The 15,344-nt window shown below is 37.3% G+C and overlaps 1 protein-coding gene across 1 annotated transcript in view; it reads right to left on the reverse strand.

The window, feature by feature from the left end:
- Positions 1 to 15,344, reverse strand: part of LOC124140501 (titin-like) — a 461,816-nt gene that overhangs the window by 69,671 nt on the left and 376,801 nt on the right. Inside the window, exons 253-259 of the mRNA XM_048381766.1 lie at positions 14,960 to 15,132; positions 14,397 to 14,524; positions 9,438 to 9,597; positions 7,728 to 7,749; positions 7,013 to 7,157; positions 5,455 to 5,593; positions 3,532 to 3,585 (exon numbers count right to left, since the gene is read on the reverse strand). Of these exons, the coding sequence (XP_048237723.1) occupies positions 3,532 to 3,585; positions 5,455 to 5,593; positions 7,013 to 7,157; positions 7,728 to 7,749; positions 9,438 to 9,597; positions 14,397 to 14,524; positions 14,960 to 15,132 (821 nt within the window). The remainder of the gene's footprint in view (positions 1 to 3,531; positions 3,586 to 5,454; positions 5,594 to 7,012; positions 7,158 to 7,727; positions 7,750 to 9,437; positions 9,598 to 14,396; positions 14,525 to 14,959; positions 15,133 to 15,344) is intronic.

Consider the following 15,344-nt stretch of genomic DNA (forward strand, 5'->3'; position numbering starts at 1 on the left):
CTAAAATTTTAGATTTGAGACTTGACATTTGATATCCTACAACAGGATGAGTAATTGAGTGAGTGAGTGAGTGAGTGAGTGAGTGAGTGAATGAGTGAGTGAGTGAGTTGGGTTTAACGCCCCCTTGAACAGTATTCCAGTTATATCACGGTGTGTCAGCTTGATGTGGTTGGAAAGCCCGATGTGATGCAGGTCTCAGACAATTACCACTTTGGTGAAACCCACAAGCACGTGTATGGTGATGTCAAACTTAGAAACATAATTGGGGCAAACCAGGATTCAAAACCCTGATTGAATGTGGAATATAGCAACCATAAGATATTTCACCAAATGACAATTATTTCACTTCTAAAAAACATCATACTTGTGATAATTTGTTTTCCTTAATTTTGTTCACAACACATTGCATTATATATGTAATATTGGCTGTACATCAACAACTCCTTGACCCATGGTGTGGTCAGACATCCTCTGATTGTATCTCACACTGCAGGAAATCCTTCTGTATGAAGACACACACTTGGACACTAGATGATTCATACGTAGCATGGCTGTTGCAGGCAGAAATTCCCTGCATATTTACCTACATCAGATATAACACTGCACACAACTCAACACTGGACAGGGATGCTAATATATGGATACTGTTCAACTTTTGACAGGGATACTAAGATATGGATGCTGTTCAACTGTTGATAGAGATACTAAGATATGGATACTGTTCAACTATTGATAGGGATACTAAGATATGGATACTGTTTAACTTTTGACAGGGATACTAAGAAACAGATACTGTTTAACTTTTGATAGGGATATTAAGATATGGATACTGTTCAACTTTTGATAGGGATACTTAAATAAGGATACTGTTGACAGGGATACTAAGATATGGATGCTGTTCAACTTTTGATAGAGATACTAAGATACAGATACTGTTGACAGGGATACTAAGATATGGATGCTGTTCAACTTTTGATAAAGATACTAAGATACGGATACTGTTGACAGGGATACTAAGATATGGATACTCTTCAACTATTGATAGGGATACTAAGATATGGATACTGTTTAACTTTTGACAGGGATACTAAGATACGGATACTGTTGACAGGGATACTAAGATATGGATGCTGTTCAACTTTTGATAGGGATACTAAGATATGGAAGATTTCCATCCTTCCAAGTCATCTGTCTGGTGTACCAGAAGAATAATATAAGGAGTACAGTGGACCTTGTTTATTCAGAACCTGTGTTTCAAAACCCCATTAGATTGGACACCCCACCTTTTTTCATACAGTTGCTGTTCAGGTGTCTAAAATTCTGAAATTTCTTAGCCTGGATGACTCTCGCCGACTGTCATCATCCGGTTTAACAGGGTTCTACTGCAACCTTATCTCAAGTGGAATAATATCATAGACCATATAACATTCAAAATTAATTTGGATCATGGGGACGTTGAAGTTTAACCTACAGAACATAATCTCGGGATCCCCTAAATCTTAACATCAGAGTTATGACAAGGACCCCTTGACTTTCATTTTTAATATCTATCATTGTGTGCACATAAATTATCTTGTCACCCACATATCGGTCTGTACATTAGAATATGTTCCAGACATTCCTGTAAGTATTATAACTAAACTATCAACAAACAGAAGTCCATATTTAGTCAATTCTGTTTATATGTTGAGAATTCTCAAATATTTACATGTGTTTCATAGAATATGATCCGATAACAGTTGTTGAAATGTGCATGCACCAATCTGTCGTATCATATTACAATCACTTCACATATCACCACAGGTGGGTGTATCTGAGAATACATCAATAAATTAAACGCATAGTGGATCTGTACATTCTAACACCAATTACTTGGTGTATAACACTAATTACCGAGTGTATCTCTTCACTCATCACCAATCACCTGGTGTATAACACTAATCACTGAGTGTATCTCTACACTCATCACCAATCACCTGGTGTATACCACTTATCACTGAATGTATCTCTACACTCATCACCAATCACCTGGTGTATAACACTAATTACTGAATGTATCTCTACACTCATCACCAATCACCTGGTGTATAACACTAATCACTAAGTGTATCTCTACACTCATCGCCAATCACCTGGTGTGTGTCTGCACACTCATCACAATCAAATCATAACACTTCAGCATGCATCTGATCTTACATCTGCAGTTTCCTCGAAGACACCGGTATTCCTGTGCATTTTCTAATTTACATTTCAAATAAAATAACAAAACTAAACATGTGCTTGGTGTTTTGTATAAAACAACTTCATGCTTCCCCCCCTCCATGTCCTCTAGCCATGAGACTATATTGTGTGTGTATGCGTGACAGAATGTCTAGAGGAAATAAAGAAAGAAATGCTATTACAGTGATAAACTGAAGCACAAAGGTCTAGACCTGGTTACAGAGTCTGCCTTCTGAGACAGCAGCAGGAGAAATATTTCACTCAGGCCTCACAACTTGTAGTGTTGGTTTACAGATCAACTGACCTTTCAAATTGAAAATTCAGAAACACAATAAACACAGAATGACAAGGTGTTACTTTATACCTCCAACTATAAAATTTGCTTTAAAAATGAAAATTTAAAAAAATTAAACAGATTTTTATATGACTAAAACAGAATTTCTTCCAACAATAAATCATCATTACAGATTTTAGATTAATAATAATGTGGACCCAAACAAGGGCAAAATTATATTTTTTTTTATCTACTGATCGAAAATCAAAATCAAACTATAAAATGATCAAAAAATTCTGTATCATGTTTTTAAACAAAATTGTTTTGACCTACCAACTAAAGTTTTTATAATCAAAATCTGTAAAGCAAATAAAAATCAATCTGGCCTAAATAGTTGATGCATTTGATCAGACAACATTCAATGGTCCATTAAGGATGAGTGATTCTGCACTGTCAGTAACAGACAGTTTAAATTCTCCTGGGAACAAATTCAGAAAACAGACTTGGGCTATATAGAAGCACTGCACTGTCGTTATAGCAGCTGAATAAAAGCTTTCAAGGGAGAAGACATTATGGAACTTATCCCTTGTTCTGAAGCCAGTGATTTCATCTCAACAATATATGCAACCTTTGTTGTGGGTTTCACAAATGACTGCCTCTCTATCATGTAAACAAGAGCATATATTGTTAGGGATGAAAGCTCTGGAGTATGATTATACATATAAGCAGTGACTACAGCCATATCTTGCCAAGCTGACATATTCACTAATGTACGTTATTAATATTACCAAAGGTATGACAATTTTCTTCGCCAAAAATGTCAAACTTATTTCAATTTAACAAACCATATCAGTACATGAAAAGAATGGAATACCAAACATGATTTACAAATATAACTTTTTATGTTACAAAAATAACTTTTTATGTTACAATGTTACATGCTGTTTTAACCTATTCAGTTATGTTTCGACAGTTTAGCGAGGTCATGGCTGCAGTTAAGCGAGGTCTACACAAGATGTGATGAGGCTGCGTCTTACCGTGGTTGAGCGAGGAGGCATTGGACTCGGTATCGATGGACATGTCATTGACGTCTAGTTGGAAAACAATGGGAGGTGGTCAGATCGGGTTAACAACATGGGTTTGGGTTAACACACAAAGTTAGCACAGGGAGGTTTTGTTTTGTAAATTGACACTCAAAACATGTCCAAAATTATGCTGCAGTAAACTTTAACACAACAAAATTCCTCTGGAATTTTGTGATGATATTTAACCTTTTGTAATGAGTGAGTGAGTGAGTAAGGTTGTATGCCACTTTTAGCAATATTCCAGCAATATCACTGCAGGGTACACCAGAAATGTGTTTCAAACATAGTACCCATGTTGGGAATCGAACCCGGGTCTTTGGCGTGAGGAGCGAACGCTTTAACCACTACGCTACCCGACCGCCCCTCAGCCTTTTGAAAGTCAGGAGAAGTTTTCAAATTTGTTCTGTTTAAAAGAAATATCCTGATACTTGTGACGTTTGATTGTCAGTTGTTGACAATAATTTCCTCGGCTATCCAAATAATATGTTCATATTCACAAATGAAGAAAATTTGATGAACGAAAATAGTTTTGAAATACTGTTTTCTTGATTTTATTTTTGATCAATATTTCACCCTGTGACAGCTTTGAGTGTCTCCACATATAAACAAAGTCAAAGCATCTTGGCATTGCAACAATCCAGCATCAAAGGAAACAAAGCATCAACACCATGTCACATGACATCAACAACAACAAACAACTGTTTAGGGAAATAGCACAAAATGGCTGACAATGTTTATCCCACCTTATCAAAGCTTGTATTTAAGGCAACCTATTCTACTCATATTGTCTTACTGATATACAGTCCAACTGATTACAAGAACTATTTCGGAACAAAGCACCATGATTTTAAATGATATTCTAGATAGCAGAACATATGGAGAGTTTATGCAAAATATCAAACTGATGCTTATAAATACAAAACAATATATTTATGCAATAATGAACCAAAAAAATAAGGGATAATTATTTTGGGGGATATTTTATGAAATTGTGTGTTCAGTCTTCAATATATATGAATATTTGTGCCATAGCAGCAATCTCTCAGCCATAACATGACAGCCTGGAGAATATCACTGCACTGAAGATCGAAGCAAACCGGTGATCAATGGATTAAGCACCAAACCCCTCTTTCAGGCAATGGTGTCACACCATGTAGGATCTGATAGCTGCACTTCTTATAAGCCCCACACAGTCAGTAGCTATCCTGACAACTTTTTACTTTCTTAGAAATTAGGGGCGTTTGGTATCTGTTCTACCCCTCAGGGGGAGGACATTGACCTTGCACAGCTCAAAGGTGACCTCAAAACATGGGTCATTAGCAATGTTTACAAAGACACACATTACACAATTACAGAACATGACACAACAGCTGGGCCGGAATCCATGAAGCCACTGTGTAAGCTGGGAGTTAGGGAAAGGGCATAATTACATGTTTGTTAGTAGGTAACCAACCATAGCAGCGGGGCAGTCCTCTACCATTGTTGTGTTAGAAAACCTGCTTAGATTCAGTTAACAAATTTTCAGCACAGTTGAAGGTAAATAATGGACTGATGATCCTTTTTAGAAACAAAATTTCATTCAGTGTTAGAATCCAGGAAGAAAGTATTAAAATAAATGTGGGCTATTAGGATGTTTGGACATTAGATCAACTTGGGATAATATCTGAGAAAAACATACATCTGAAATGTAAATATGTTTTGTGGCTGGACAGTGTGTAATGGATGCACACTGTGGTGTGTTTGTAATATCAAACAGTTTAAAGCCGAATACACATTCCTGAAAGAGATGTGACAAGATATATAGGCTGAAGAAATGGATACATGTTGTGTGATGTAGAGTGGTCATGGGCATGAGGCCAAAGGGAGATAACCTACCTTCAACAAAGACTATGCATGACGTAGTTGCCTGCCCTCCACTGCTGACTGCCTTGCACTCATATTTGCCTTCATCTTCAGGGAACACCTCAACTATACACAGTTTACAGGTTGTGCCGATCATGCTCATTTGGAAATCCTGAAATAAAACAATACAGTATTATCTTCTATTCATTGGTTAACTGCAGAATAATACTATTTGAGAAATCTTGGTTATAATCTCCATCAAATTCTGTTTTATCATGTGAGTGTTTTTTTCTGATTTCAACAGTCTGGGAAGATTTTGCATGAGTTCAAACTAAACTAGGTTTCAGTGGTAAATACAGGGTCGAGACTATAAGTGAGTGAGTGAGGTTTAAGTCACATCACCAATATTTCAGCCGTATTGTGACTATCAAGGGTTTAACATAATAAAAAAAAGGTTTTTTTTTATAAAAACATCTAGACTATAAAGTTTGTTACATCTCCAAAGATGCTGATGTATTCCAAGACTATTCTGGGTGTGTTGATGTAAAACGAAAAGACGTGTGTCTGAGTTAGTTTAATGCCACTTTGAACAGTATTCCATTTATATCATTCATTTAAATTCTGGGAAAATATATCTGTCGTATATAAACATTTCAGGCTGTCAGCATAAACCACGACGTTTATCTTTCAACTCACCAAAATAATATTCTAATAACTGCCCCCTATTTCTAATTTTGAGAACGCCCTGGGCGTTTATTACATCGAGTACGGTACCAGGGACTCAACCTATGAAAAGGGGATCCTGGCATAACGAAGGGTTGCCACCCATACCATAAACACAAATACATGAACTATTTTTGGACCGTCATTGTTCACATTAATAATGTCTTTCTGACGACAAATTTCCATGCTGTTTTAAGATGACAAAAGAGTTAAAATTAATCATGTACTGTTTTATTGGCTTTATTTTATCATAAAGAAGCTGTGTTGTCACATGCAGTGATGTTTACGACAGTCCTACTATTAATACCGGCCCTATTGACACACCCTCCATCACTGTCATCACGCTCACATCGAGGCTGATGGACGACCCAGTGTCAGCACACAAACAATCCCACACACCACGTCATCATCACAACACTTTTAACAAGTTTTCTGTGATAATGTCTTTTGACAAGACTTTTTGAGAAGTATGTTCTATGATCTTGATATCAGAGGGATCAGTTAATCAGCTCACTCAATCTTAGTTACATAGTTTTTGTGAAAAATCATTAAAGTATTCAAAAGTGTAAGAACAGATTTAGAACCACTTTATCATGAATCAAATCAATAATTTGATATCATAGTCATTTCACAGGAAAATACTTTACTATGGATAATTCAAACAATATGATAATAATATAATTCAAACAGGCCATATTGTTTTTATGGTTGTAACAGTAACAAGCTTATATAACTTGAGAATATGGATTATATACCCCACCCCTCAACAATTTTCTAAAGTAAAAGTGCCTTTATTCCAAGTCATTATTTAATCCAGACTTGTTATGCCACCTGAAACTGAATCTATTCATCAACATTTCAAATTTACCTGAGTGTCGGGTATTTCTTCGCCATCTCTGTACCATGTGATTTGAGGTCGAGGGTCGCCACGGACCTGGCACTCCAGGTTCACCATGTCGCCATCACGACAGGACAGGTCCATGAGAGTCTTCACAAACTTGGGTTTCCTCATGCTGGCAACAAACATTCAACAGGTTCATTCAACAGGTTCATTCAACAGGTTCATTCAACAGGTTCATTCAACAGATTCCTCCAACCCTAGTGACATTGTTCATGACATCTTTTCTGCCATGTTTCCAAACGTAACACCAAAACCTTCTTCAAATTGTGCTCATGTGGAATCAAACCCAGGACTTCTACATAATCAGTGACCACACTACCTACTTGCACATGCACTTCCTGTTTTATCATGAATGTTATTGGTCAGAATCCTGACAGAAGACGTCTTTGACTGGAATTGTTGAGATATTTATCATTAATATTATTTTCTTACAAATCTGCACATATACATTCCCACATATAGCTAATGTACATTCAAATACAAAGAAATTGTAATCCTTGAAAAATGAAAAATATATATTATTCTGATTCTGATCTTTTTGCATGAAAAAAGGTCATGGAAACATCACAACACAAGCAAAGGAACTGAAAAAATCGTAATCCTTTACAACATCTTTATCCTCTCAACATGTAGACATTTTTAAGATCTATCAAATGGATCATTGTTAAAAAAAGGTACTTACTCTTCCTCCATTTCAACAACTTCTGCAACAAAAAATTAATCACAATTACAGCAGCTGTACTATCAATTTGACACATCAAAACAATTTTTGTAACATTCGAAACAATTTCATAATACACAACAAACCAAGGCCTCAAACCCCCAAAACATGGAACTATTGACCAATACCTTCACCTCCCTCCACAACACCGATGAAGATAAGCAACCTACGTGACACTGCCTCACAATGATGTCAATAGCACTGTCAGTCCAAAAGACCCCATCAATATTCCACCAGCAGAAATAAGCTTCATGTCGACAATCTGTCTTAATCTGGCATATTTACTCTGCACTCACAAAAAGAAATAATCTGGTAGTACTTTCTACTGTGATAACTCTAAGTGATTGTCTGACATTTCCATAGCAATAGATAACTGGATATTAAAAACCTATTAATATTTAAGTGTGTTATTCAAGAACTGATTTACTTTCCAATACACTGTGATGCTGCTCTTTGATATTTAGGCCCTGATAGATCAAAGGTTTGTTATGTCTACGTCCATCAAACAAACAATGCCAACTTGGTTCAATCAGGAGTGAAAACAGTGTCTACTTTTTACACACCTGATTATCGTTGTCTATTAATAATCTAAGTGTTCACTCATGTATTAAAACTGCCATGTAAATTTCCAAGGAACTTTAGAATCATTTGTAGAAAAACTGAAATGTTCAGTGATCTTTGCAGCTTTAACTTTCTTGCAATCTCCTTTGTCTTGTTTGAGCTGCCTCACAACCAGGTTAGACCCGTGAAGATCCGGGATAGAATAGGTCTTCAGCAACCCATGCTTGCCGTAAAAGGCGACTATGCTTGTCGTAAAAGGCAACTAATGGCATTGCACGTCACCCCCCGGGGGTTCCACTTGTGTCATTTTTAACTTCAGTGGGGTGGTGTGGGTTGGGTGGGGGGTTCCAATTGTGTCATTTATAACTTCAGTGGTGTGGTGTGGGTTGGGTGGGGGGTTCCACTTGTGTCATTTGTAACTTCAGTGGGGTGGTGTGGGTTGGGTGGGGGGTTCCACTTGTGTCATTTGTAACTTCAGTGGGGTGGTGTGGGTTGGGTGGGGGGTTCCACTTGTGTCATTTTTAACTTCAGTGGGGTGGTGTGGGTTGGGTGGGGGGTTCCAATTGTGTCATTTATAACTTCAGTGGTGTGGTGTGGGTTGGGTGGGGGGTTCCACTTGTGTCATTTGTAACTTCAGTGGGGTGGTGTGGGTTGGGTGGGGGGTTCCACTTGTGTCATTTGTAACTTCAGTGGGGTGGTGTGGGTTGGGTGGGGGGTTCCACTTGTGTCATTTGTAACTTCAGTGGGGTGGGGTGGGTTGGGTGGGGGGTTCCAATTGTGTCATTTGTAACTTCAGTGGTGTGGTGTGGGTTGGGTGGGGGGTTCCACTTGTTTCATTTGTAACTTCAGTGGGGTGGTGTGGGTGTGGGTAGGGTGTGGGAGTTCCACCTAAAAGCCTACCCAAAATATCACAAACACAATATGTAAACTATTATTATTTTACATTAACAACCAAATCAACATGTTATCATGGTAAACAATGACCATACAAATTGCCCTCAGATGTTAAAAAAAAGGGGGTGGCCACCCCAGAATCTCCAATCTGGATCTGCAACTGACAACCTTTCAATCCTTAAACTAAAAGAGGGAGGAGATAGTTCTGTAACTGACCTTCAAGCACCAGCTTGGTCTTCGTGGTGAGAGTTGTCTTGTCAGCCATCTTGGCTACACATGAGTATGTTCCAAAGTTTGACTTGATGAGGTTCTTCAACTCAAGGGTTTGAGTCCCATCAGGTTCAGAGGTCATCACAGCCTGGTGGCTTTTGTTTACCTGTAACGAGATAATGCAAATGCAGACAGGTAATCCATTAACCTTCATAGATAAGCAAAACAACACTTATCTTCCATTTCTTATACGGACATGTCATCAAAATCATTGACCTGACAATCTCTAGACTATCAATAACATTTTCTTTGGCGGTAGCCAAGACCAAGTACAACGTGAAGTATCTCACTGGCTCAAGCCAAGGCCAGGAGTAGGCCATGATAAATTAATAATTAGCTTGTCATCCATACCCACCAAACACACACCTCACATCACCTTGTTCTAACAGATAAAGGAAATCACAACATCCGTGCCTGGGTTTCTTTACCCAACGTACGGTAGATAAGCCGATCTCATAGATAAGCCAAGGTTTAAGCTTGGTCCTTGAAATCTGTATCAAACTGTTATGTGCGGTACATAAGCCAGACCCTCAACCTAAAACTATGTCTCATCATGATCCGTCATTGAAAATAGAATATCAACACATCCGTGTTGAATTATGCAAGTTAATCCTGTCGTTACATCATCGGTAATAAACTATCCGACAATACAGATATATAGTAAAACCTGTACTTAAAATAACACAATATCAGAATATAATATTATCATTCTTAGCAAAATAGAAATTTCAGATACTATTGTTTCTGATCATTGCATCAAAATTCTTTTCCGTTATATTATTGGGTATGTTTTAGCGTAATCACCTGTAGATTGATTGGGAGAAAACGTGTACAGCTGATTGCTATTCCGGCTTAGTTTACAAGACAATACACACGGTAATCTTCATAAAACAATGCCTAGTATAACAAGAATTACAATCTAAAGGGTATATTATATCATGTCTGGTGATGGTTAATCACAATTTTCACATTTTCATGGACAAAATTTGTTATAGCATTGTTCATTCACCTGAAGCGATACAACGCAGTGGTTTTTTATTTGATGAAAGTGTAACATACACAAGCCGACCACTTTCTGCAGAACCTTTTTTCTGGTCCTCAAAATTTGGCTTATCTACGGTAATACACCATATACACAGTTCAACCAAACATCCATGCTTCCTGTCAATCTCCTCCACCAACAATTAACATACACAGATATGCTTTGAACAGTTTGTTAAGAAAAATAAAACCCCAAAAATTATTATGCCTCTCCTCTAACTTCAAAAACAGAATAGGATAAAAAGGTAATAATTGAAGACACACATACACATTGCTATTTGAGCAGGACAATCTTTCACGCAATGTTTAACGCGATGTTCAACGCGAGGTTTAACGCGATGTTTAACCCCATATCACCTCCCCTCCCCAGGATATGTCAGATTGACAGCTTGTCAGAATACACAGGCACCACCCACCATTATTATAGAGTAGATATTTTGTATCATTGTCTTTAAAAGAAGACACCCATATATTTGCTTAAGGAAAAAGGTGCACTGACAAAACCTACACTGTATAGAGACCCATCAGTTATCATCAGAAAATAGTTTTAATTTAATCTGCCTTTCAATCTTGAAAGTGATCCATCCTAATGGCGTTAAGTTAATCCATCAGAAACCTGCTTTATAATGAACTCCAAAACAGTGGAAACAGCTTAAGGAAAGTACAACTGAACATAGCGTATTAACTACTATGAAAATATTTAACACTCACAAATGATTCTATAAAAACAAACATGACAATTATAACAGTGATAGTTTAATAATAAGTATCTTTGTATTACTAACTAACTAAAGGTGATTGATATGGGGTTTAATGTCGCATTCAAGATTATTGAACCTATACAAAGATGTGTATGTGTGTGCATGACTGCTTGTATGTATCTAGACTTATGCCAGTTTTATAGTCCTCCCCACTGAGATATGATGCTGCAGTTCTACTTGGATACCCCACTCAAATGTATTTTACTGAATCTGAGCCAGGCAAGATAAAAAAGTATCATCTTTTAAGGACTTTTGGTGAGATGTTATTGTAACTTGCAGTTTGGTTTGTTTGTCACTTATTGCCTCACTGAGCAATATTCCAGCTATATGATGGCTGCCTGTAAATAATCCAGTCTGGACCAGACAATCCAGTGACTGACGTAATGAGCAACTATCAACCCAATCAACAATGTCACAGAGCCTGATCCACGAAGTCACTTCTTATGACCAGCATTTGATGCTGGGGACCTATACTAACCCATAGGCTTTCCTGGTATTTCAAATATATTTCAGGAAAATTATTATCAAATGACAAGAAAATAATAAATCAAAATGGGCCCACATTCCAAAAACATTCCTGGTGACTAATCTATACATGACATGAACCTCATTACCTACAATTGCCAAGCATATTCCGACACATCTCTACAAGACGACAGGTTCTGCATACCTTAGTTTAGTGAGTGAGTGAGTCACAATTTAACATCACATCAGCATTATTTATAGTGACAAGAACAAGTTTTTATGCATACAAATTTAAGCAAAGAGCAAACTTTTTCGAATTTGTAATTAAAGTTATCCGACAGTTCATATAAAAGTGACCCTGACTTTGCAATACTTACATTTTTGGAACATATAACATTAAATTTACATGTATGGCTGAAATGTGTCAAAAAGGTTGATTTTTGAGTTTTTAAGAAGTATTTTGAAATATTTTTTTATCCAAGCCGATTTTCTTAGGAGACCTGATAATGACAGTACAACCAAAAAAAATAAATCATCTTATGTCATACTTTGAATCTGCATTTTCCCATTCACATTAGCCATTTTTTAGCATTTGATCAGACCAGAAGTCCAAAACTTGCAAGTGTAAGTAAGTAAAAAATACTAGTTGTCAACCATTTGAACATGTCTGATAACTTTCAAACCAACATTGTAAGCTTTCAATTATATTAAAACTTAACATTTCCAGTGGACTAGCTTAATGGCACCTCAATATTCAGTCCAGAGGAAGTCCTACCTGAATCTGTATGTAGATATTCTCTATTGCACTGTTTCCTATCAAGTATAGAAATATATACCCAATCTACTCCCTAGCAAACAACTGCCATAAATTTGATGACAACGGGGATTTGCTTGTGAACTTGTGACATGCATTCCCTGCCACAGGGGATTGTCACAGTGCGTCAGGTGGGAATTCATTTATGATCATACACACAATAGTAACACACTCCCAAATCAGTTAGCAGTCACCTTTTAACCCAACCATTGATAGCAAATAAATCTCCCTGGTCAATTTGTAATGCTTCAATGAATATGGACTGTCTTGAAAAACAGGATTTCTGATTTTATCTCGAAAACAACCATTATGGACTGAAGTCAAGGACATTATATGACGTACATTGACTGCATGATCTAAAAGCATGAATATATTATATATACTGACCAAAAAAGGTTAGGGGTCATGACTATTTGGGGGATATTTTTAAAAATTGTGTGATCAGTCCTTTCACTACAAATAATATTCGCTAAAATATTCATGATTCCAAACCCTTTTGGTCAGTATATAACATGTTAATGAAAATGTATTCTTGCTAAGGGCAAATATTTCCTTGGATATCAAAAACTACATTTATAACAAAATACAAATATCAAAAATAAAATATATATAAACAAATTTAAATATAGGACTGAAATCATGTAATCTAAACAAATACCAATTATTGATATGACATTAATCTCTACCTCTACCATAGTTAATGTAAACGCAAACAAAAAAATATTTGTTCCCCAATGCATCATTCTCATCATGTTTTGGTCCTTTTGTCTTCAGATATTATTATCATTTTTATACACGATTACACACTGAAGATACAAATAAACAAGGGACACGGTAAACCCAGACACAAATTAATGACAAGACACAAAGTAATTATAAATCAGCCTCAACAAACCTTACTCCCTGATCTCAGCAGTAGATGTGCATAACATGACTGACTGCACAGTGTGTGCCTTGTACCCACTGTTTGTGAATACCCATGTTTACCCAGGGAGGGCCTGTTATACAGGTTAGAGGCACACAACACACTTATCATACAGTCTTGTGTCACCATTGCACAATACACACACACACACACACACGTTCTGCTGTTCTCGCGCGGGGATAACTGCAGCTTGTGTTCATCAGTGTTAGTTTAGGAGTTTCAAGAGACTGACGGTATACTGAGTATTGTTGCACCACAATTCGTATATTGTAGGAATTACAAAGAAAAATGTGATATTGAAGATAAAATATGTTTGAAGTAAATTCTTTTTTGTAGGTCAGTGAAAATTATTACAAGGTTCAACTGAATGAAAGTATTTGACAGACACTTCAACAGGTGCAAGGTCACAACCCATTACGGAGTAGTCATGTGTTCCTCAGTCTAATGTGGACCTGTGAAGATCCGGGTTAGAATAGGTCTTCAGCAACCCCTGCTTGCCGTAAAAAGCGACTATGCATGTCATAAGAGGCAACAAATGGGATTGGGTGGACAGGCTCGCTGACTTGGTTGATGCATGTCATTGTATCCCAATTACGTGGATCGATGCTCATGATGTCAATCACTGGATTGTCTGGTCCAGATTCGATTATTTACAGACCACTGTCATATAGCTGGAATATTGCTGAGTGCAGCGTTAAACGACAAACAAAACAACAACAACAAAAAACAGTTTAAGCTTTCCATTCTGAAACTTGAACAATATCTCCACATTTGCACATAAAGACACATTCCCTTTCCCAATAATAAAAATGTGGCCACGTAAACAACTGCTGACACAGCAGTTTGTTGTAATACCAAATCCTAACCCCACAAACATCTGGTAGCAGAAGAGTACATACCTTCTTGCCATTGAGTTCCCAGTGGACGTCCTTGACCCCCTGGGGGGTGCCACAGGTCAGGGTGGCACTGTCCCCCTTGGAGGCGGAGACTTCTGCCGGCAACTCAGTAGCAAACTTGGTGGCCAGAACTGGGGATAAACAAGAGGAGGTGATGGGTCCGTGACATCACAGAGGCTTTGACCATATTGCTGATCAAACCTGGTTGGTCATTTTGTAAACAAAACATTTGTCATATATTTAATATAAAATGTCATATCAGAGTATAACCAGTCTCAATTATCCGCCGAAACCGTTTCTATTTGGCATAACAGGCAAAATAGTGGTCACATTTTTATGAATCAATCACTGAAGAGTGAACATAAAAGGTGCTTCTGTCTAAATGTCAGATATTGACAACAATTAATCATTTAAACAAAATCATTATATGTCATAACTGCCAGATTTTTGTCATAAGGGCTTGAGTGAGTTTGGTTTAACACTGTTTCTGACATGATACATAATTCACATGAATTTTTCAGGCTACAATATAACAGTGCGTCCTCATTCATGTTTCACCATCTCACCTTGTATGGTGAGTCGAGCAGCACAAGACTTGGTGCCAGCTTCGGATGTTGCCGTGGCGACATATTGTCCTTCATCAGACTTCACAATGGCAGATATTCTCAATTGGTGCTTGTTGCCCTTGGCAACGATTCTCAGACAGTCATTGGGTGTTACAGGTTTGCCGTCCTTGAACCTGATTACAACAAAAACTTATGTTTAAACCAACCTAATGTGAATTTGAACACATTATTTAGTTTCTAAAACGATTCTGTCTTTCGTGTAATAATAAGTCTATGCACATATGTTTTTCGAAAGAGACAACTAACAGAATCGGTGGTCAGACTCACTGACTCGGTTGACGCATGTCATCGTATCCCAACTGTGTATATCAATGCTCATGATGTC

Source organism: Haliotis rufescens, unplaced genomic scaffold (assembly GCF_023055435.1).
Source record: "Haliotis rufescens isolate VD_foot unplaced genomic scaffold, xgHalRufe1.0.p SCAF_4, whole genome shotgun sequence".
Lineage (NCBI taxonomy): Eukaryota > Metazoa > Mollusca > Gastropoda > Lepetellida > Haliotidae > Haliotis > Haliotis rufescens.